Here is a 25,175-nt window from a genome sequence, read left to right on the forward strand (position 1 = left end):
GACAGGGCAGGCATCACAGTATGGTGAGGGGCGTAACATTTCCGTCTCACGCTTGAGGTATTCGGCCAATCACAACGCATTGGATAGCTGGCCAATCAGAGCACACCTCGCCTTTCAGAACGATGAGCTTTGTAAAAATCGACGCGTTTCATTAAGGCGGGGCATAGAGGAGAAACAATAATGTACAGTATGTGGAAAATAATGTGTTTTTTGAACTTTAAACCGCATAAACACATTTCATTACACCAAATACAATAATGTTCTTTTTAGCAACATCATATGACCCCTTTAAATATGACACCATTCCCTCCTTAAATGTAAGTATATGGGATTATTTAGTTGATTTTGCCATTCACTAGGTTAAAAATGGCTTAGAGTAGTAATAGTAATAGCTCACTTCACCTCAAGAAACTTGATTTGAGGTATTACTTATGTACACAGCACAAAAACCATCACTTCAATACTTAATTGGTTGGTTTATTTTAGGACATAATCCAATCCATAATGGTAGCAATGAGATAATGGGGCAAAAACATAATATGTGGTTGTGCAACCTGGCCAATTTACCTTCATAAGTTCCACTTTCCAGCAAAGCTCCACTTCTCTCCAATTCCACAAACCGCTCAACGGTCACAAAGTTGTAGTCTACTCCCGGAACCTCTCCTTCTTTAGGCTGTCTGGTTGTACCTACAGAGAAAAGAGAAAGGCAGGAGTTAGTTCAGGTCAGCGAGTCCTATAAGGGTTTGTGCCATGTGCTTAATCAGCAGCTAGAAAGTTCATCCAACAACAAAAAAAGAGGTTTTTATAGCAAAGCTCAACATGAGCCAAACAGAACAGGTTTCCGGCTAACTGGTTTACTTCATTTATATACAGAGTGCCACATGTGCTGTCTGACAGTCTGTCAGACAGAAAAAAAGAATAAGGAAGGAAGAAAAACAAAATGTCAGGGTTTTGAGGCTTTAAGGTGAAAATAATAACGCAATCTCGTTCATACAAAATGAAACATACAAGCCTGGAGAAATGGTGTTTTCCAAAAATGTAAAAAACAAAAAACAAAAACTGTCTACTCCAATCTTCCGTGTCACATCATCCTTCAGAAATAATTCTAATCACTCTAATAATCATTCTAAAAGAAAGAAGAAATACTTTTATTCAGCAAAGACACAGTGACAATAAAGACATATATGATGATATTTCTATTTCAAGTAAATGCGGTTCATTGAACCCAATGTTCATGAACAATTCTGAAAAAAAATATCACAATGTATCTGTTTCAAAATTACAAAATTATTAAGCAGCTTATAATAAATTAAAGTTTTTCTATAATAAATTACATTTTAAAGCATATTAAACGTACTGTTTTATACATGATTTAAAAAAAAAAATGGTGTTTGACTGCTAGTGTATGATAAGAATTCACGTCCAAGCCAAGTCAAGTCTAATAACACTTTCACAGCAAAACATTCTCTTATGGCATTTGTCATGTAGCACCACTATAACATTAGTTGGCATCCATTTTACCCTTGTTATGAGACTAGGATGCTAAAATCAGTTTAAACTGAACCAGGTGTGCCCAACTTACTGTCTGGAAGTCTCTAGCACTCCAAATTACCTTTATTACCCGGTTCAGATGTATTTATTCAGGGTTGGAGGTAAACTTTGCAGGATGTTGGTCCGCCAGGAGAATAATCGGGCATCCCTAAATAGTCTAAGGTGGTATGCTGTGTCTTAGCTAGCCACCAAGCTAGTCAGGTTTGCTACTATAATTTTACAGGGCTTTTAAGCTCTTGTTAGTTGCTCAGGGGTGCATTTCCCTACAGCACTGTTAGCAAACTATGGTCGCAAGTTCCATTGAACTCTGTTGGTAATGATGGAACTTGAGACCATAGCTGCTTTTGGGAGCGCACCCCAGGCTAGAATAACAGCTGGCCGACCAGATGAACAGCAGCTTGGTCAGGTTGGGAGACCAGCTAAACAAGCCTAAAACAGTTAGAAAAGTGTGTGGTGGTAAAATGCTTAACATCCATTTTTACTACCTTAACTGCTAACAATTTCCAAGCTATTTAAAAAGAAATCAACGCACACCACCCCTCACTGAGAGTACAATGAGAACAGTTCAAAGTGTATGTACATTAAGCAATGTGTTAAAATGACAAACTGAAGTGTTAATGTATTCCTGCATCCTGCATGTAGCAGAGCTGTAATTAGCCAGCAAGGAGTTTGTGCTAATTGCTGCTAGCTGAGAAAGCACTGGGGTATTTCTAAACTCTGCATGTTAAGGGAGCTCACTGCGGGAGTGCCAACAGTAAACACCTGAAAGACTCCAGGGTCAAATACATGACGCTCATTATTTTCAGTATCTATTCATTTATTCAAAAACAAATTAAAAATGTCATTTAAACATAGAATGGTTCGAACACCTCTTCTCTGATAAGAATATTTTAATTTCTTTTTGATATTTTTTTTGAAGGGCAAGAAGTAAAAAAAATGTCAGGGTGGTAAAACTGTCCTGATATCATAATAAAGAAAACAGCCTGATGATAAGAAAATCTTATTAAAGAGTTCTGGATATCTTTTATTAAAAGGTCAACAAGTGTCTTAAAAATATCAAATAAATTAACCTTTTTATGACAAGCCAAGGTTAGTTAAGGCTGTAAAATGTCATGTGATGTGACATAAGAAGTGAATGATATTTATTATTTTAATTTATTATTAATTCATAAATTTACCATTTCTCACCACACACAGCATCATTAGACACGACTGCATTGCATTTATTAATTTTAAACTTCTTGAAAATGAAACCATATGAAACCAACCAGAATGCTATAGTAATTCTAAGAACTTAAACTTGAATTTTAAAAGATTTTTTGGGACTTTCTTCTTTATCATTGACTCTTTAACTTTAACAACTCTAAAAACCTTTACTCACCGGTTCCCATAAACCCAAGTATCACACATAAAGGCCTAATATTAGAAGCAAACAACATAGAAATTCCTGTACCCAGTTTTTGTCCAAATACTGGCCGACGTCAAGCGGTGACACTCTCATCCATTACCTGACCTACCAAATACCAGTTCACAGCAATCAAAATACAACTACAAGCAGTTTAAAAACCACATCTGACAGCATAGATTTGCACTATGGAAGCCCAAAAGGAGCCCTGCACAGTCATTAAGCTGTCACTAGTGTTTGAAACTCACATCATCTCTCATCATCTATCAATCAATAGCTACACAATGACAACAAGCCCCAGAGCCGGGTGTCTTTCCACCGTGATAGCCTATGATGGGCATGCTAATGACAGGTCACAGGAAATAGGGGCAAATGGAACGTCTCCACTCTCACGACCCATGTCTTCTCGGGGCGAGCTTTGACTGAAGACTGCGCAAAGACTGCCTCATCACGACAACTAGAATATCTCACAATACCGCCGGCTACCCAAGCGTGTAATAACATAATGAAAAGAAAATGAATCCACTACGACCATTAAATCGCTTGCCAACATCGTCTTAAAGCTCAATTTGTTGATAAATCATACTTTAAATAAGAAAAGCAAATTGCTGGAAGATGGATCGATCTCAACGCCAGTGATTTCTTCTCAGGAGAGGCAGCTACCTTGGCAGAAAGGCTTTGTTGACGAGATGCGCATCAATCAATCTTGAGCTGATACAAACTGTAGCTGGATGCTCACAGAAAACATTTCTCACTGGCTTTCTAAAGAATAGCAGACATCGTCAGTGACTGTTGACTGTGACTGTCATGTAGCAAAGACGCTTTTCATCAATACATGGTCAATTTTAAATGGGAACGACTGTAAAGTTACAACATTTCGCAGCAGAGGCTTACGTGGCTATGCTAACTAACTAAACACTAACCACACGTGAGTACAAATTTATCCATGATATCTGCATACAAACATTTTCACAAACAATTCATGATTCATCAACAACTTTCATATTCTACTTTTTTTTTTAAAACACAGGAACAACTAAACACACACAAACAAACAAAAAAATCACTCTTGGTGGCCTTATAAATGTTAAAAAAATTTTTTTACCTTATTAAATATGTATTTCATCAGACACAAGCTTTTTAAGGTTGCTGAGAGTAAAGAAAGGTTGTGTGTAAAGTCCCTGTATGGAGATAATTTTGGTGTGTTTATACAAATGACTAACCTCGGGCAAAGTTGGTTAATTAAAAAAAGCCAAATTCATTAACATTACCACAAGATTAAGAACAAATATGTGTGTGTGAATTAGTCAATTATTAGTGAACATGACCCAGTGACTCTATGGAACATACAAGTCAGTTTTAAGGTTAAAGGTAAATATTATTACCTGAATATATTATATATATTTTTTTCTGAGAGTGTCTATGCTAATTTCAAAGTGGACCTTTGATGCTGGACAGCTATAATTAGCCATGCTATCCAGTGGGTGCTTTTCACGATGACAGTGCGATCTCATGGGAACACAGGTGAATTGCTTCCAGTTTCAAATGTAACTAATTTTCCTCATAATACTGAAGTCTGGGTCATCTCATATTTGTGAACTCCTGTGCTACTAATGCTTTTCTAGCTGTCTAAATTCCATCACGCTAATAGTCCAGGTTGATGTTTTACAGCTCCTTCACTTGGCTCACTTCAAGACTTCAACACACCTGTAAACACAAGTGCTACTGTATGGCACTCCGAAGCGTTAAAGATGAAAGGGAGGTATGCAGCCAGAAAGCTGAAAGCACACTGTCAATATGCTATTAACACTGAGCCATACAACTCATTATGTCTAGATACACACAAGATAGGTCTCTCTAGCATCTTGTGTAGATTTTTGTGTCACCTAATTATTATGCATATCGTCCATTAGTCCTTTGTTCCAAAGAGTTCAATGCATTAGGCAATGTTAATTTGTCATGGACTTTAACAAGTTAGTGCAGATAATAGACATATATCACGGGATAATACTTAGGAAAAACAATGTAAAATACGATCCTTTTATTAAGTTTGAGCTTCCCTCTAGAGTGTTTTTCATAATCAAGCTTTTAACCAATTTACATCTAATTCAGCTTAAGTCAGAAAGTGCTTTCCAGTTTACCAACCTCTAGAGGAAGAGAAAAAAGTGATTCTTTCCACATGAGCAATCATGGGCTGCAGCGATTTGCAAAAAAGGCATACAGCTAGACGGCTAGTTATTTGTCCTCAGTATTGTCCACTTGGAAGTGGCATCATCTTCCTGTGTACAAAATGTACTTCAATATCTCCTGCAGAGAAGAAGGGGGGTGGGGGTGGGGTGAGGAAAATACTATCTGGAAATAGTGCCTTTGCACATTTGCTGAAGCAAGGTAGAAAACGAACAGAGGAGTGAAGGATTTGGGCTTGGCGTTTCTTTGAAAACATGGCACGTGGGCTATGTTCTGGAATGGGCTCACAGTCTCATAAGACATGTAACAAGAACAGTATGTGCTTCATATAAGCTAGGAGGTCTCAATTTCCACTGCATGGACATGATAGCTCATTCCTTGGGTTATTATTATATTCTCCATAAACAACTACTGCTTTTCAAAAGGCTTGTATCTCAGTGAATGATGAATGCGTTGGAACAAATCTTCCTCTTGAAACAAGCAAAATGTATTGGAAAAAATAATAAAAATTTATTGTAGGCATTTCTGTCTAGTTTTAAGATACATTAATATTTTTAGAGGCTAAATATTTATGGTATTTTTGAGAATGTTTAAGAGATTTTGCAAGTTTTAAGAGGGGCTTTTTGACGTGTAATAAAATGGGCCAATTTGTAACAATTTCTTGAAAGACACATGTCTTGTCCTTGAAACATGATTATTTCTTTTGAAATTCAACAATAAAATTTTAAATATCACAATATTGTAACAGTCATAGCCTGTCACAAGGTTCATTTTGTATTATCTTGGCGTGCTATGTTCTTCCGGACCATTAGGTGGCCCTAGTAGCTCTACCATTTCTGTATAAAGGAAGGAAGCAGTAGAGTGAGAGAGAGACTCAGTTTGAACTCCACATGGTTTCTTGCTGTGCTACAAACAATCCTGGTTTGAGAAACATTTTGTTTGCTGCTCAACCGTAAGTTTGATGTTTTATGTCACCCATTGTTGTATTTTTTGTAGGCTTTGGTGAAAGCTTATGAAGGTTATTTTGCAATGATTTGTATACCATGTTTGTTTGGTTTATGGACTCTGACTGGTTGTTCTCTTTTCTAGAGGATTTTCTTGTTTTGCCTCTTCTTGTGATTAATTGTCGCAATGCATGCTGAGGCTAGCATGTTTACAACCATGTTGCTGTGTGGATGCACAACTGTGGAGTTCTTTTGAGTGCATTATTGCAAATGCTCAAGGATTATACCCAAAGCGTTCCTGGCCCCCTACTTCAAGGACTTCTACAAATACAGAAATCATCTAATCATCAGATAAGACAGTTGATTTATTCATGAACTACAACCATTGACCTGTACTGGTTTGGCTAATCTACAGATTATGGGACATTTCACATTCAAGCCTTTGCACATTTCCACTGGATGTTGTTTCATTGCTTAATTTTATTCTTTTTGTCAGCCCTGGGTGAGGTTGTTTGTTGGTGCTTTATAAATTGTTGCTTGTAACTATGGAGTGAAAATGGTTTAATACACATAATGGAAAAGGAATTTAGACTGTTTTGGGCCTTTTTGCATTTACTGTAGAACTTACACCCAATAACCAATTAGACCCTTTGCAAAGATACTAATCCCCCTTTTTTTTTGGTATAGCAATCCCAGTTTTGAATAGCTGGGACAGTTATAATATCAAATTAATATTTTTTTTCAACACAATTTCTCTATGTAAATTTCAAGATAAATATGCTTTAAAAATTCATAGACCTGAGAAAATCAAGAACACTGAGCATTCACTAAAAGAAAAAAGTAAATAATTTACAATAGAATTGGGGATATAATCGACCCCTGCGGCACACCGCTGATTGTTTTTCAATGAAATTAGGAAATAAGATTAACAATGTGTTTGAACTTAGAAAAATTCAAGGACATGAGAGTTTCATAGTCACAGTGACTGATGGAATTTAAAGGATAAGTAAAGGATAAGATTTATTTATAAAGGATAGTTTTGTATTACTGTACCTATCTCAACAAAGTTGGCCTTCACTTTCCATAGACAGACATATTCACCATTTTAATTGACAGAGATAGTAGAAAGCACATGAAATGACAAGAAATGGGACTTGAACTTGCGATGTCTGCACAAGCTCCACAACACAATGTGACGGAGCATGTGAGCCAACCACTAGGCCATTGCTCCGGTTTCAGAAGATAATTTAACAACATGAAAATGTAACTAGGTTGAAATCAGTGGGGGGCCACAAACAGAATGCTTAATGCAGAAGAACATGTGCAGAAATTCATACTGTATGAGCAAGCATGTGCTGTGTTTGCATTTGAGGAAAGATGTGAGGTGCTTAGCTGGAAATCCATCACTTCTGGATTTTTTCTCTGTTGTCTTGTGCATGTGATTATCTTGCTTGGATCCAAGAGGATTACTGTTACTGTGTTAGTAGGCACCGGGCCATGCAAGAAGCCTGTATAGTCATTGTGCTTGTTCTTCAGGAGAGCTGGTATAGCACGGGGTTTGTGCAGCTTTCTGTGGCATGCTTCTGTGTTTTGGCTGGGTGCTATGAATCATCTTGGCAACCAAACCAAGATCAGGATGGAGCACTAACCAAACCCAAAGGATGCCTCCAGACACTTCCTAATTCCTGCAATATGGACCCCATCTCATTTCCTTGAACTTGATTCCTAAGTGTCTCTGTCTGGTCTTGCTGGGAGATAGCAGATTACGTCTCTTGATCTAAGGACTAGCCATTGCGATGTGACAGACTCTAAAGAAAGACTTCAGGCAACTCCTGTCCTGCCCCTCAAAGTCACGGCACATACGGTCACCATCCAAAAACATTAAGGAAAATCAGCCTTACAGCTTCCAAGGGTCCAAATCCTGTCCTGCCCATGTATGAAAGTGCCACTGCAAGTAATCCCTTGCAGAGAATGTGGCTTGTGATGAGAAAAGACGGTGACCTACTTCTTCTGCCTCCTGTATATGAGACCAATATGACAACACTGCACTGTGATTCATCAGGGGAAATTACAGCTTGTTATTAAATGCCTTGCAAAAGGAACTGGCAATTTCAATCCACAATCACCAACCCATTTACTGTGGAAAGGCGGTACTAATCTGGCAAGATTATAAGATATGGACTGTAATAACGCTTTCTGATTGGACTATGGTGGTCTGATGAAGTGAAACAGGGAGGATGTACTGGAAGAAGTGAGGAGCAAGCAATAGCAATGATAGGTGAAGCAATGAAATAGAAGGAAGCTGAGGAGGAGGCATGGAAGAAAGAGTCATCATAGGTGTGTTCCCAATGCAAAGATTTATCTAGATGACTAATAAATAAAACAATCAATCACTCAATCAGTCAGTATAGTATCAGTTAGTATTTTTCGTCTTGTTTTCCTTGAGAAAAATAAAAATAACTTCAGAGACTATACTTTTTTTGCATCATATTGACAAATTGCTTTAAGCATAAACTTTGAATTTTGTCTGCTTTATAAAACAAGAAAAAAATACTAATGGGGAAGAAAAATAATAAATACATAAATTCTCTGATAAATAAATCTTAATATCTTTTGCAATTTGCTTCTCAAATATAAAAAATTCATAAAATTATGAATACAGGACTGTAACTTGGATGTAGCCTGTTCACAAAGAGGGTAAATTAAGCTTTTCACGAATCATTCAACGAACAGAACGGAATTGCATAAAACGGGGTAATGAATTACTAAATCGTGCTTACAATTAACTTAAAACGAGGAGACGGATTCAATCGTGCTTTAGTGTATTAGTAAGTCATGAGAACAAATTGTACATTTTTGGTGATATATTATTATTATTTATTTTTTTTCCCTTTTCTTTCACATGTCATGTTCGGGACCCTTCTTTGATAATCAAAGAAGCAGTACAACCATTTTCAACTAATAATAAAAAGAAATGTTTTTGGGCACCAAATCAACATATTAGAATGATTTTGAAGAGGATATATATAAATTATTAGTTTAGCAACATGTTAAGGTCACATTGGGACAAATATCCTGTGCGCCCCAAGTAAGAGTTGTGATTTGTGCACCATGCAGAGTTGCTGCCTATAAATAGCGATCTAAACCCGTCACTTATAAGGTTCCATATTATTTAAGATGCTACCTTAGAGTGTAGCTGTCTGTGTATTAAGTAGACAGCAAAGGCGGTCACTATATTTTGGAACCGAGCTTGTGAGACCTGTCATTCATAGCGATACTGATCTCATTCCAATCGGCTGAGGCAATGTTTTCACAGTACTACCGCTCTGCCTGTCCCATTTCAATTCGTAATCCATCTGTTATCACTGCAAGAGGCCATGTCAGCGAGGTCCATTGTGCCCTACCTAATCTGACCATTAGTCAGTTAGAAAGCAGAAAAGTCCTTCTAATGCTGTGTATGAGGCTGGATTACCCCCGGATACAGCTATAAATAAAAACAGGGTATATGGGACTTTTGAGATGCACAGTTAAAAACTTGCTTTCAATGCACTTAGCCCAAATTACACCCAAGCAGAGAGGTATAGATATAATTTAAAGATTCACTATCATGAGCCTGAGAAAAACTCAATTGATGAGCATTCAGTAAAAGGAAAAAGTAAATAATTTACAATAGTATTGGGCCTAATATTTACCCCTGAGGCACACCGGTGGTTTTGTTCTCAACGAAGCTAGGAAAGACAAACAAGATTAACAATGTGTTTGAGCTCTTTCAACTGGTAAAAAGCCACAAATCAGAAGTTCAAGGATGTCAGAGTACTGTGCTTCACAGGGATTGATAGTGGACATGCAAGATTGATTTCAGAGCCAGCAAATCGCCCTGCTAGCCTGTTGAAATGGTAACAGCCCTGCCTTCCCAAGAAATCCATTATTAGCTACACCTCCAAGAGGTGTATTGACATACTGGTATTATTAATGCCAGAGAGGAAGGAAAGAAGTGGAGGGAGGAAGAGAAAACATTACTGCAATATTTCACTGTCTATTTGTTAACTCTGTGCGTTAAAAACCACAGTTGAGAATCTACCATAACAGATGCATTGATATAAATAATTCATATAGATTTGTGGCTTTTTCAGACACCCTCTACTACGACTGATAGCCTGAGGCTACTTTCAAAATGGGCGATGCAATCCCCTCAGTGGGTTTTTCGGCGAATCTCAAAAGATGCTTACGAAGCAAACACAATTGAGACATGAGGGAATGATAGTGTCTCTTGGCCCTCTTATTTAGTCATCATACGCCTACAAACTGTCCTATCAAACAAATACAACCCTCACTCACACAGTTGAACCGGAACCCACTATAAAAAAATAATTTTTGTGAATTATAGCTACTTAAATATTTACTACGAAAATCCCAGCTGGTTGTGGAACTGAACCAGCAAACTTTGTGCTAGCAGCCTTGATTCAATTATGCTATCACTAACTTACACACCCACACCAATTTCAAAACACAAGGCAGAATATAATGAAACCTACACAAAGATATTCTGCAGCTCTTATGCTATTTGTATATACTTAATCTTGACTGACAGAATATACATCGCAAACCTCATAGAAACAAAAGCACGCACACAAGCACAAAAACAAAGAAGATCTGTGTAAACAATCAGAGAAGCAACATTTAACACTTTGTACCTAGGCAAAAGACTACATCTAAAAACAAGCTGTATGTACCCCTATGCAGGTGCATAATGTTTTATGTCCTTATAAAACAACCCTGTAGCTTCTTTGACACGCACAGCTTTTTTCCAAGCTTTCTGGTGATGGGTGGGGTGTGTTCTTTCCAATCGCATGTTTGATCTCTCATGTTTCATATCTCTCCCTTCCTTGTTTACCTTTTTGGATGTTGACAAAAAAGCTTTGCTTTCCTCCCACTTCAGAGGCATCCAAGCATCTGAGCTCACAGCTTAGTGGAGGAAAAGAAGGAAGAGCTTGGAAAAAATATGCAATATGAAGCGCTTTGACAGCGAACACAGTTCTGATCTTATCTGAGCTGTAACCTCTCAATCTGTCTGACCCCCTTCCTTTAATCTCATGCCATCCGGGAGAGGGTGAGAAGGTGCAGTGGGCGTCCCAGGATGTTTCCGCCTGCTCATCTGTAGATGTGGAAAACAGCAGTTCTCCAACAGGAAGCATTAGACATACAGCAGATGGGTCGTTCTACAAAACGAGTATCTTTATACAGTACGAGTAAAAATGATTTTAAGCAACGAATTGCTAGCAAATTTACTATATGTTAATCTAGACATTTTTTTCAACATTTTTTTCAACATTGACACTACCGTTCAAAGTTTGAGGCCTGCAAGATTTTTTTTTTTTTAATGTTTTTAATGTTTTTGTTTAAGGTATGAGATATGAAACAGTAAAAACAATACTATTTTGATTGTATTTAAAAATTTTAGAATGTCATTTATTCCTGTGATGGCAAAACGGAATTTTCAGCAGCCATTACTCCAGTCTTCAGTGCCACTAGGTCCTTCGAAAAACATTTTAACATGCTGAATTATTGAGCAAGTAACATTAAAATAAATAAAGATCCATGTATTGCATCAACCTTGTTACCATATTTTTAAACTACTCCATATACTAAAAAGTATGACAACATCCATTTGTCATCATTCAAGAAGTGAACTCTTTAAGGGCAATTTAACGTCTCAGAAATGGATGATCCTAAAATGTCAGTCCCGTTACCATGATTATGTAAACAAATGATAACTGAAAAGTGGATATAAGTATAAATATCATCAATACATTTTGTTTCTAAGAACTATCTTGTACTAAGATAAGGTGAAATTAAAATGCAAAACTGTAAACCACTACCTTTCTGAAGGTTAGTCATATCCCAACATATATTATGTATTAATTTAAGCTGGAGATGGCACAAGCAATTTCTTAAAAACCTAACATATTATTTATCCAAAGAATGCTGAAAGTCACAAATTTCCTTTAAAATCCACCTTATAAAACTGGAAATGGCATCGTTTCCATAATATGAGATGACGACGTGACTCAGAGCGAGAGGCCAATAGAGAAAGGGATGAAAGACAGAGCGAACACAGAGAGAGCTTGAGGGAGGGATGAAGTCAGCATGTGCCACAGCCTCTGGGCATCAGAATGTGTTGAATGAATGTTGGCCTGATCCAAGATCAGATGCTTTGCTGTCAATCTAATCCTCTGTAAATATTACTGTGGCAAGACTGAGAGAGAGAGATCCATGTGAGTCAATCTAAGTATTAGGGCTGCACGATATATCGAAATTATCGAAATATCGCAAATGCAAATATCGCAATATGCATATCGCAAGGGCGTGCGATTATCCATAGAAGCTATGCACAAAGCCTGGTCAGAGATATGGAAAACAAATCATATGGTTTTAGAAGACTTGAAGCATGAGTCATATTGAACACTTTTATGAATTTATACATTTTTTTAAGCTTGACAATTTCACTATATGGTTCCGTCGGATGAAAAACACAGTGTTAACATTCTTCAAAATATCTCCTTTTGTGCTCCATGGAAGAAAGCAATGCAAACAGGATTTAAAAAGATGAATAAATGATCACAGAATTTGAATTTTTTTTGGGGTGAACCATACCTTAAAAACAGTCTCAAAGGGGTCAGTTACAGCATTGGTTTTCATTCAAAACAGCTAAAACAGTGGTCCTCAACTAGGGGCCCTCAACAAACTACCAAGAGGGCATCGAAATGGTTTTAAAATAATTTAAAACAAGACAAGACAAGCAAAAAAATAAACTAAAACAACTAAAACACAATATATTTCTTATTTTAATTCACCCCCTCACCAAGAGCCAGGATTCCGACAGTCTAGAAAAACCCAGATATATGAGGTAGCCTAATTAAAAAAGAGCAATTTTAAGACCTAGAAAAGTCATATAAATTAAGAAAACTCCATGGACATTTTATATAAATATATTTTATGAACATACATTTTAAAATATTTTATCAGGTAAAAATTGTAAAAACTTAAAAAAAAATTTTTTTTTATCCTTAATCCTTATCCAAAAAACCATAAACAACTGGACCTTCGACTATTGTTCTTGACAATGGGGGCCTTGGAGTCAAAAAGGTTAAGAACGGCTGATATAAACGATTTAAACCCATGACAGAAAGGTCAAATATTAAGGAAATTACATACCCAAATGGATGAAATAATCAAACACTTGACCTCTTTCACTCCAGAGGTGACGCTACATAGGGTTCTCTTGTGTATTTGCATCACTGAGCTTTACGAGCACATCCGTGTCTGAGCGTCTGAGGGAATTATTAGTATGTACGGGCTTGAATGTCTTTTTTTGACCCACGGGAGCTTCGCCGATGCTAGGAGAAGGCACATATTAAAATCAGAGGGAAGGTGCGAGCATGCAGCGAGTGTTTGTATGCTATAATAAACAAAGACTTCATTGTCTCTTCTATTTATACGTTGTCATTTTCTCTCTCTTTCAGTTAATAGAGTCACCAATTAGAGCTAAAGGCCGCCAGCCCTGCAGTCATATCCTCTCGTGAGAGGATGGGAGGAGAAGAGATGAGAGGCGGGGGGATAGGGGGTCGAGAGATGAAATGAGAGAGTGAGAAGAAATAACATCACTGAACACCACCGCAATCTAAGTTTCAAACCCTTCCAGAGAAAAAAAGCTTTTCAGCATCTTCAATTATACATACCTCAACATATGGAGACAACAAATGGCGGGGGATGATTATGCAAATAAGAGCCAATTATACATATAGGCCCCCTCTTGCACATATAATGAGGCCCTACAATTTGTTCTTCTTTGTGCTTTATAATCAAGTAAAAATATTTAAAAGATCTATTTTAACTCTCATGTTCTGTTCAGATTTGACTTTACTGTAATGTTTGGCATCCCAGAGACCCTAGTGATGAAATTAAGGTCTTATTTTTCCTTCAAATTCTTGTCATGTGACTTCTGACTTCATCAAAACCCAGCAGATATTACTGAATCTGTATGCCTCTGTTTTATCACAAAGCAGACATGCACTTATATACAGTAGCTATATACTAATAAGACAGGTACCAATTATAGCAATTCTGTTTCTGTCTGGGGTCAATTTGACCTCGGCAAAAACATAATAGAGTTTAACGCATCGACATAAACAACTGTGAAGAGCGTATCTGTACTGTGTGTACACCAGTCTGTGAAAACGACTTTACATTTAATTATGTTTTATATCTGGGGCCTATACCATGAATCCGGATTAGCTGGCTATAGGGATGGAACGATTACCGGTTTCACGATAAATCACGATAAATAATGTGACATGATGAATAATTCACATATTTGCCTCCTTCTGGTGCTCCGCTTCTTGCTATGGGCGAAGACTGTGCTCTCAGAAAACCGTACCAACTCAGCAGCTTACTGGGAGTGCTAGATAAAGATTTGGAGACGGTGTTTATATAAATACTAATGCAAGGTAAACGCAAGTGTGTAAAGTGGAAGGAATGGTGCCGTGAGCTGTCTTACTGAAGTGCCGTTGAATATTATACTTCATATTCTGTCAACATTGGCAACCTACATGCACAGGCTCACATTTAGAAGGGAGTGCAATGTCTCCACCAATCATGCGTCTTTTTTAATGAACAAAGAAAATTCTGTTTTCTGATAAATTAAGCATTGACTGCTACAGGATTTCTGAGTACTCACAAGTTGTAAGGGTTATGTTGAACTTACAATTCAAATTTAAAATACAGCCACCCACCCACACACACACACACACACACACACAAAACATGTTTTCTAGTTTACTAATTAAGTGTTTAAAATACTGTATTTTATAAATAAGACATTCTTTATATTTTAATTACATATACATACATACATACATACATACATGAATGCATACATATAGGCTATATATACATATATGAACAGAATATAAATTAAATCAATTCATTTTGCCATTCTTTAACTATTTTGAACAACTTAATGTTCAAGGTTGGCTAAAACGTATCTGGTTACCTCTTTCTTTAATCTTATTTGAAGTTGGGGCACTGGGGAGGAATATGCCTCCCAATTAGGGCTGGGCGATATAGCTAAAAAAATGTATCAAATATATAATATTTCATATAGTTCGGTATAGATAATTATTGACATTTTTATAACCTTTTTTAAAACAAAAAGCAATAGAAACAAATATTTAAATTTAACCACTGTATTTTTAAATTAACCCAATTTATTGAGATAAACAACAAATATTTTTTGTTTTAACAATCAAACACAAAATAAAAATTAAACAAATATCTAATTTCTAATGTGTTATATGTAGATTAAATAGGTCTAAAGGAAACTTTTGTCTTGTCTCCCGAGGCCACAGGAGGGCGTAATAAACACAAAATAATGCAGCGCATTTAAATTGTCAACGCAAGGAAGTAACTCTATAAAAACGTGCATTACGTCTAAATTAACTCATAAAAATCAAATATAATTTTGTAAATTGCATAAACAATTATGAACAAAACAGCATCATGTATTTATGCATTGCTTAATCCAAAGAGCCAAAGCACCATTCACACAGGTTGCATTTAAAAACATATGAGATGCAGTGAAAAGGAATAAACTTTTTCTAAAAGTTTAAACTGTTTTAACTTTGCATGGCTACATCTCTTGTGTGAGACGCGAGTGCAGCAGTCATATTTGTCCATCTAAAAAAATGCGCTGAATATGCGTTCTCGGTTTTCACCTAATTGAGATCTTCTCAGCATTGAGCTTCTATATTTCTCTAATATTTTTAATGAATAATGCAGCAGCGGTGCGTCTCATGGGCTAGACTAACAAAACATTAAAATGCAACGCCACTTATATCATCATCATCACCGCATCTCGTGCTCCACTGATGACGCTCCCTGACGCACACCTAACTTTACATCAGAGTGCGCACGCGTCTTTCACGCAGCATACAGCGGTGTTGTGCATTTTGACCAGTTGATGGGAAAAGTATTCTTAAAATGCATTCAAAATTCGGAATAATTTATAATATATAATTATTCACGGTATTTAGAAGTGCCCACGATAACAATATCGTGCATATTCATTACCGTGATATATCGCATTACCGAATACCGGCATAAGTCTACTAAGAACCCAAACGTAAGTCATTGGAAGTACACTGTAAACACGATTTTTCATAGTAAATAAAACAAAGATTATTAGAGTATGTTTTACAAGAAAATATTATTTCAGTCTTCCTACTTCAACATTTCTTGTTTAATTCAGCGTGTTACTTGCTGTTTCTTTGAAACTTGTAAATTTTGCTCATAACCATTTCTCACAGGATAATGAAAGGTCATGCAGTGTCAACCTGATAGAGGTTGAGAGACATGTAGTCAAAATAATTTTGCTTTATGAGATTATTTAGGCCTAATTCTAATGCAGCATCTATCAATTCAAGCTCATTCAAGATGGTGGGGTGGAGTTGAGAGAAATGTTGACTAAAAATTATGGCTGTCAAATAGATACATTTTTTTAATCGTGATTAATCACACTCTTTTTGTGAAATTAAGCATACACCATTTATCCTGTTTTCTTTACATTAGCGCTGTTTTGGACTGATTGCTTGAATGCATTCGCTTACTGGTTCATTGCACTGAAAACTTTCCCAGAGTTTAGTGGCTTAAAATAATCTGATCGCAAACAGAGAAGCAAAATCGGGTTAAAGGGATAGAATAGAAATTTCCGGCTACCAGAGGTTACAGGTGCTTGCGCAAAGCTCAGTGGGTTGCCCGGTCTGCAAAACAAAACCAGCCCAACTGCTAATCAAAACTAGCCCAATCTCTCTTTCTCTCTCTCTTTTTCTGTTGGGGGTTCCTTCTGTCGGAATTGCTCCCGGGTGTGGGGTAACCAGTGGACTAAAAAACAGTCTGCGGCAACAGTGTAGAAGTAGCCCAATTCTATGGGAAAGCTGCAGACATGCTAGCACCAAACTTCACTGAAAACAATTATGAATTTAAAATATTGTGCACTTCCCATGAGAAACACGATTTGTTCTACTTTCTTGTTGTGAGCAAAGTTATTATATTCCATGAAGATTATAAAAATGTAGACAGCAAGACAGCAAGGCCGCTTACTAGGGTTTAGAACGGAGCCTGAGAGTTTCATTGAGACTCACACAGAATGTTATCTTCCATATTACAATTCCGAGATCAGGTTTGACTACTAAGACAGTCATTAAACAATTCTAGTTGTTTCACAGGTACTTTCACCTCACTGCCCAAACGACGATTAACAACAAAATCTTCCTCCAAAGTCTGAAACATCACAAAAATCTTCTGCATGAAGTTCGTGCAAAAATCATAAATAATAAAAACTCACATATGAATAATGACGAATGTAGCGTCTGGACCACTCAAACACACAATATATATTTTGTTTTTATATTTAACAAACCCAATATTCAAATGAAACCCACTACATGTTCATATTTGCTTTATTTCATTTTGTATCACTCGTTTCTTTCTTCTCTCACCCTCCAGTCTTTTCTCTTTCAACTCATTTAGCAAGAAATGCTTGAATGTTGAAAGCGTAGACAGAACTGCTATTACTTTCTGTAATATTTTCAACAAGACACTGGTGCACTTGTAGGCATGACTACTGTCAAACCAGAAAACACTCATACAATCCCCAAAATATCATCACATCACACTTTATATTATCTACAGTACTATATCAGCTATACTCACAGACACCAAACTCTCTCTAGAGTCAACCGCTACCCACCGCAGACTGCCAAATCCACATAAAAATGAATTGGATCCCACTCAAGGTGTGCGCCATGACCACTTCCACCAATGCAATTGAAGTTTTTTCTTCTTTTCTCCCTCTCTGTTTAATGGCGGACGGCCAGAGAGATAGAGTAATCTCAAGCTTTACAGTTCAACTAATCCAATTTCACCCACAGACAAATCATCTCTGGCCATATACAGGTTTTAATAGGAATCTTTTAGGGGGTTCCATAAAAGACATTCACTGGTGCCGGATATCCAGTTACAGTGATTTTTTTCACATGGTGGGGGAAAGACTGTCACCTTCCCCTTGGCTAAACCCTGCATGGACAGCATATGGGAAAGGACAATGACATGTGGCAAAAAAGCATTTGAACAAAATAGAATTTTCTGGAACACTGAGAAACAATAGCTTAAAAACCTAATGAGCTACCTTCCTAGATAGCTTATATTTGATTAGGAGATATGTGAGAACGAAGCTATTTTGGTGTTATTCATATCAAACCAGGTGTGGTGTATCTTGACAAACCAAGTTTGAAACATAAATGCGCAAATGAGATTTGACAGCTACGGCAGGCACCAAAAATTTCAGTGAATGATGAACACATTTTGCTCCATTTCTTACACAAAGCTATCATATGTCTTTAGAAGATTTAGAATACAGTGGTGTACTTTATTATTAGCTTAGCAACATTCTAACGTAAAACTCTATTGCAATGAACTATAAGAGCTATGAGTCTTCTGTGCATTTCTTTGTGTGGTAAGTGTGGGTTGCTCTTAATAGAGTTACTCTAAATCAGTCACTTGATGTTCTATTTCGGTTAAGATGTTGTCTTAGAAAGTAGCTACCTATGTAGACAAGAAGACAATGTAACAGACATTTGGAACAGAGCCAATATCATGATTTATTCTCAAAAGATTTGGAGTATCTTCAGCTGAAAATGCTGACTCTTTATAGATGTATAAAATCCTACAGCATATTAATCTCCCAAATATCTCCTATAAAATCTCCCTATAGACTAAATTAAAGACAATACACTTAGCAGCACAAATTACTTTCCCATGTTTTTTTTATGAATGCAAATGTTTCTTTGTGTTGTTTTAGTTTGCCAACATCTTCTTACATATTGATACATAAAAGATGTGTTACTGTAAATCTACCATATGTATTTATATATGCATCAAATTCACTCTGACATGGCATAACATGAATCATGCTATTTTAAGAGTAATTTCTGTAGCACGTCTGCAGCAGTGTAACACACACACAAGCTGTTTAAACACTCGAGGGAATTTCTGCAATGATGAACTCTTTTGCAATTATTAAGGGAAATCAATCACATGAATAATGTATCGGTTTCCATTACACTCGAGGACCGCTGTATGATGGATGAATGAATGGCTGGTTGGATGGACAGAATTATAAATTGATGGATGGATGGATGAAAGATGAATAGAAGGACATAAAAATGGATGGGTAGATAATTCATGAACAGACATACATGATGATAGATGGATGGGTGGATGAAGGATGGACAAATGGATGGGCGGATGGATGGATGGATGAACAAACTGATAAGTGTATGGATGCATGGATGGATGGATGAACAGATATGTGGACGGATAGATGGATGGACGGACAGACGGATGAATGGGCAAACAGATGGATGGCGAATGGATGGATGAATAGAATAAAGAATGAATAACAAGTGAATAGATGTAAAGATGGATGGATGGGTGGACAAATGGATGAGTGGATGAATGAATAATATGGATGAATGGATAGATAGGATAGATGGACAATAATGGATGGATGGGTGGATGGACTGATTGGTTGACAGAGATATTGATTGATGGACAGATGGAAAGAAAGACTGATTGATGGATGGATGGATGGCTGGATGGATGTAGGAATAGATAGATAGATTGAAGAATTTATGGCCAGGTAGAGAAATTAATGGATGGATGGATAGGGGATGGAAGGATATACAGATGGATCAATAGGGACAATAAAGAATAAATGAAACCACCTGAGAAAATTATGGATTAACTGAGTCCTTGTGATGATACAAATACAGCTTATGTTTCTATTTTCTCTTCATAGGCAAACACACACACACACACACACACACTTGCTTGCTTTGGCTTCTGCTGTGCCTAATCATGCTTTTTACAGGCTTAGGTGATCCAGCATGGCACAGTTAAAACCCCTGCCAGACATTAAAGGGGTCATATGATGCAATTTAATTTTTTCCTTTCTCTTTGGAGTGTTACAAGCTTTTGGTGCATAAAGAAGATCTGTAAAGTTGCAAAGACTAAAGTCTCAAATCCAAAGAGATATTCTTTATAAAAGTTCAGAGTCAGCCACACCTACCTAAAACGGCTCGTTCTAACACGCCCCCACATATCTACATCACTATGTGGGAAGATTTGCATAAATGTTCTTTTTAGCAGCATCATATGACCCCTTTAAGGTCCTGATTACATTCCACTGCAGTTATAAAACTCTTCCTCAATTAAGCTAATATGATCACTTCTGATAATACCCACTTTTGCCTCTAATGAAGAAGAGCACTCTAAAAACAAAAAGCAGCATGATCCATTTCCTCTTCCCTCTGTGATATTCAGTTTGTGCTGAAACTCAAACATCAGGAATATGTATGAAAAATCACATTAAGCATCAAGTACTCTGTGTAATGTATTCATTAAACATTTGCCATACATCTCAAATCCAATGCCAGCATCTTTCTGCACTGATGTCTGTCACCACTGCATTCATATTCACAAGGGTTTGGAGACAAAATGAACATCACTTTGTATTTATGGATCTTTTATGGTTGACCTTGTCTCAGCCTGCATAAATAGCTTTTGCGAGAAATGGCTTTTGAGAAAAAGATTTTTCAAAACAAAATAGTTACCCACCATGCTTTAGTGATGTCTTGCTATACGTATAAGCCTGTCTTGCTATACGTATACCTATAAGCAGCAACAACCCATGTTATTTATCTTGATCTATTGTTGGTAACTAATATTGTGATACACAATTTGTATTTTTGCAAAAACCTTGGGCTTTAAATGTATTAAGTTAGCATTACACCCAAACACAGACAGTCTGATGAAAATAATGTACATGTAGGCTATATATGCTAGCATGAAAAATTAGCATAAACAAGCTATCATTGTGCCAAAACTAGTTTTAGACATTTTTTGGTGTGGATTTTCATGTTTCATGTTGTATTTTTTGAAACCTTGGCTTCTATATGTTAGCTTTGCTATACATTTACGGTCTAAAGCCCAAAGTATACGTATGCAAGTGTATGCGTATAGTCGAATGCGCAGCCTTTCAAATTATACTCCATTTTGTAGCGTGCGTGAAAGCAGGTGGTCGACGCAGGCGCTCTAGAAAGCTTCATCTTAGTCCAGCGTCTGTTCTATTTTTCTCCAGAGGTTAAGACCGATAAAATTATCTTTGTACTCTTTTAAACTAAAGTTGTGATGCGTAAAAACCAAAGTATAATTTGGGCTTAAAAAAAATTATACCGAAGTATACTTCGGTTTTTACGCGTACGTGATGGTAAGCATACAGTGCGCGTGACGCAAATTTCGTCACCAGAATAGTATGCGCGTACTGTACATGCACCATCCGATTTTTGTAACCATGCATACGTTGTACGTGCAGGTCGCACATGCCCAGTGACTTGGTTTTGCACTAATTAGTTGTTCTACAAGGTGGCAACACTGGCCCAGGCCGCTATTTCATAGTAGAAAATGAAACTAAAGAGACGGAACAACGACAGCAACAAAATAGCGGAGACTACAGCAACAACAGACAGCCTCATTGACAAGCACTTGTGTGAGGGGGTTGTGAGAGAGCCACAACTTTAGTTTAAAATAGTGCAAAGATATTTTTATCTGTCATAACTTCTAGAGAAAAATAGAACAGAAGCTGGACTAAAATGAAGCTTTCTAGAGAGCACGCTATCAAATGGAGTATACTTTGAAAGGCTGCACGTTTGACTGTACGCATACTCTTGCGTCCGCATAAAAAACTGAAGTATACTTTGGGCTTTAACGTTACTATTGTTGTATTGTATCACATGCTAGTTCATTTACACTGGTAATCTTGTTGAATTTCACATGTTAGCGCACTGAGGCAGCATGAAGTGTTAGATAGTAGCTGTGTTCCCATTACCCTTCAAACTGCGCAAATTGAAATAGCGAATTGAAAATACGCCCAATGGAAACACGTAAATTTAGCAAAAACTCCCATATATTGCAAAAAAGTTTTTACGCTTACATGAGGTGGTTTTTCAGGCAATTCGAAAAAGGAATATTTCGCAAAACTGCAATGTAACGTTTTTTCACATTTACAGGTCACCTGGCGTACGTAAAAGTCACATGATCATTCTTTAATGTACTATAACCACCAAGAAACACCTCATACGTGGCTGCTCTCAAGTATAAGGGGCTTTCCTTGCCATTAATGCTTAGATAACCCGTTATTTACACTGCACACGTCTGCGGCGCATTACGGCTCCGACACGGCCACTGGAGCTGATCGCGGCCCCTCTAGTCAATGCTTGTGTTTATACCAGCCGCGCCACGGCACGTTTAGAAACGGCTCTCCACACTGCTTCGCTAAAGATAAACGCCTACGTCTCCTTCGCTCAAAAATTATGACTAGTGCAGTGGCTGCTATATAGCGATACATTCACACGGGGCATCGGCGTCAACACTTGATGGAGGGCGTGTCTGAAGCTTAGTGCTGACGCGATCGTCATAGTGACATCAGCCAATTACATTGGACCGCAATTGGTTAGCGCCTGAGCTAGGCTAGTTGCATAAGGCGATCTGATTGGCTGACGCCTCCGTTGGCGCTTGAAAAGTTGAGAAATTTTCAACTTCTGCCGCGAACAATGCCAGTGACGTGACGCCAACGGACCCACAATTCAGTTCGGCAATGCATGACGTCACCCATTCAAAGTAAATGAGAAGTGTTAACGCTGATGCCCCGTGTGAATGTACCGTAAACCTACCAACATCCGTCGCCATGACTTATCGCTGAGAGGAAATTTTTTTTTTTTAAGTTTTAGAAAAAGTTTTAGTCGCATAACATCGGTTAATGGAAACGCCATCATTTTGCAATTGTTTTTTAATCTACATTTATAAAATATCGAAATGTTTTGCGCAAATGTGTAATGGAAACACAGCTTTTGCTAGACAGTGATGCTAATCCATCTTCAGACCTAGATTCTAAATATTCCAACTGTGGCTTTTCATGTGATCTGGCTATAGTTGTGCTAAAACACTGCTTTTGCACTGTAAACATTAGATTAGCATTACTGTTGGTCACATTATATCACTATGTGTTTCAAAAGCTAACGTGTGATACAATGCACCGAAATAAACTATTTTTCAGACCTAATTTTTGGAAGATTACAATTATAGCTTCTCATGTGATTTGGTTGTATTTCTGCATTGCGTATATTATAAGGGGCTTTCCTTGCCATTAATGCTTAGATAACCCGTTATTTACACTGCACACGTCTGCGGCGCATTACGGCTCCGACACGGCCACTGGAGCTGATCGCGGCCCCTCTAGTCAATGCTTGTGTTTATACCAGCCGCGCCACGGCACGTTTAGAAACGGCTCTCCACACTGCTTCGCTAAAGATAAACGCCTACGTCTCCTTCGCTCAAAAATTATGACTAGTGCAGTGGCTGCTATATAGCGATACATTCACACGGGGCATCGGCGTCAACACTTGATGGAGGGCGTGTCTGAAGCTTAGTGCTGACGCGATCGTCATAGTGACATCAGCCAATTACATTGGACCGCAATTGGTTAGCGCCTGAGCTAGGCTAGTTGCATAAGGCGATCTGATTGGCTGACGCCTCCGTTGGCGCTTGAAAAGTTGAGAAATTTTCAACTTCTGCCGCGAACAATGCCAGTGACGTGACGCCAACGGACCCACAATTCAGTTCGGCAATGCATGACGTCACCCATTCAAAGTAAATGAGAAGTGTTCCAGGGCAATAGTTATTTATTTATTTTAAATGATTTTTAGTAGTTTTAGTTAACAATAACAACACTTCTTGACATAGATTCAAAAAGGTCATGCGTGTTTGCATCTTCCATATTATATTATGACAATTGTACTGCCCTGACATTATTGGCTTTATCCCTCCAAAAACATCAGCATTAATTTTAGTTCATTTTTAAAAATAAATAATTCAATTAAAATGTGTATTCAAATAATTATATGTATGACAAAAAAGAGCATAATGTAATTGACCCATTTGCCCCTGTGCTATAGCTCTCAATTCTCCTTCACACTTAGGCATATTACATAATAAAGTTTTCCTGAACTAAAGTAACTACCACTATGGCTCAAAACTTCCATTTTATCATGAATTCTAGAGGACTAGTAATAAACGCACTTTACTGTTTCCTCTGCACTGAGGCCCTCCATGTACTGCATGCAGAGTCAGTTCTGCTGTAAAGTCTGTGTGTCCGAGCTGATATTTAGTCTGAGCCTTACAAAACTTTGCGCCTGTTTCCACCTATCTGAGAAGAACAGGCCTGCCTCTGGGAAAGGAAGCCAAGCAGTAGTCACAGAGCTTAGCATGAAAGTTTGTGAGGATATATGAAACAGAAAAGAATTACGGCTTATCCACTGCAAAATCCAAATTGTGTGTATATGTGTGAGTCTATCAGGACTTTGTATACAGCAGACAAATACAGTATTATGTATATGTGTGCTACTAGCACAGCATATATATACACTGTGAATTTGGATTTCTTTTGTCTCATTTTCAGTTTATTCATCAAAGTGTGCGTGTATATCCACATTTAAAAAATACCATGATCCAACGACGTCCTTGGAAAGGATAGTGCCACAATATTCTTTGAGGTTCCTGTAGCGGTCTGCGTAGAATCATGCATGATCTTTGGGTTTTATGGCTTAAGAGACCCTACATTCCTTTGAAATAAATCAGCTTACGGTGGTTAAGTGGTCTCCCATCCTGGCCAAGCTGTTTGTCTGGTCTGTTTTGCTGGTTTTAGAGGGGTCTAGCTGTCTAGTTTCTGTTGTACTTCACATGATTGTGGTACTTACGACAACAGAACAAGTCCACACAATCTTTTTTTTTTCAAGTTGAAATACAGAGTTCTGGCATGAAACTCTAGATGGCGCAGTTCGATAGGTCTAACTCAATCTGACCTAATGACATCATTATCACATGGCACAGCTGATTGGTTCTCTCCTGTATCGGTA

At 37.5% G+C, this 25,175-nt stretch overlaps 1 protein-coding gene across 1 annotated transcript in view; it reads right to left on the bottom strand.

Annotated features, from left to right (window-relative positions):
• Nucleotides 1-25,175, bottom strand: part of LOC107710665 (membrane-associated guanylate kinase, WW and PDZ domain-containing protein 2-like) — a 139,737-nt gene that overhangs the window by 78,094 nt on the left and 36,468 nt on the right. Inside the window, exon 3 of the mRNA XM_016515494.1 lies at nt 568-687. Within this exon, the coding sequence (XP_016370980.1) occupies nt 568-687 (120 nt within the window). The remainder of the gene's footprint in view (nt 1-567; nt 688-25,175) is intronic.

The sequence above is a fragment of the Sinocyclocheilus rhinocerous genome, unplaced genomic scaffold (assembly GCF_001515625.1).
Source record: "Sinocyclocheilus rhinocerous isolate Xijiao unplaced genomic scaffold, SAMN03320098_v1.1 scaffold357, whole genome shotgun sequence".
In the NCBI taxonomy this organism is placed as follows: domain Eukaryota; kingdom Metazoa; phylum Chordata; class Actinopteri; order Cypriniformes; family Cyprinidae; genus Sinocyclocheilus; species Sinocyclocheilus rhinocerous.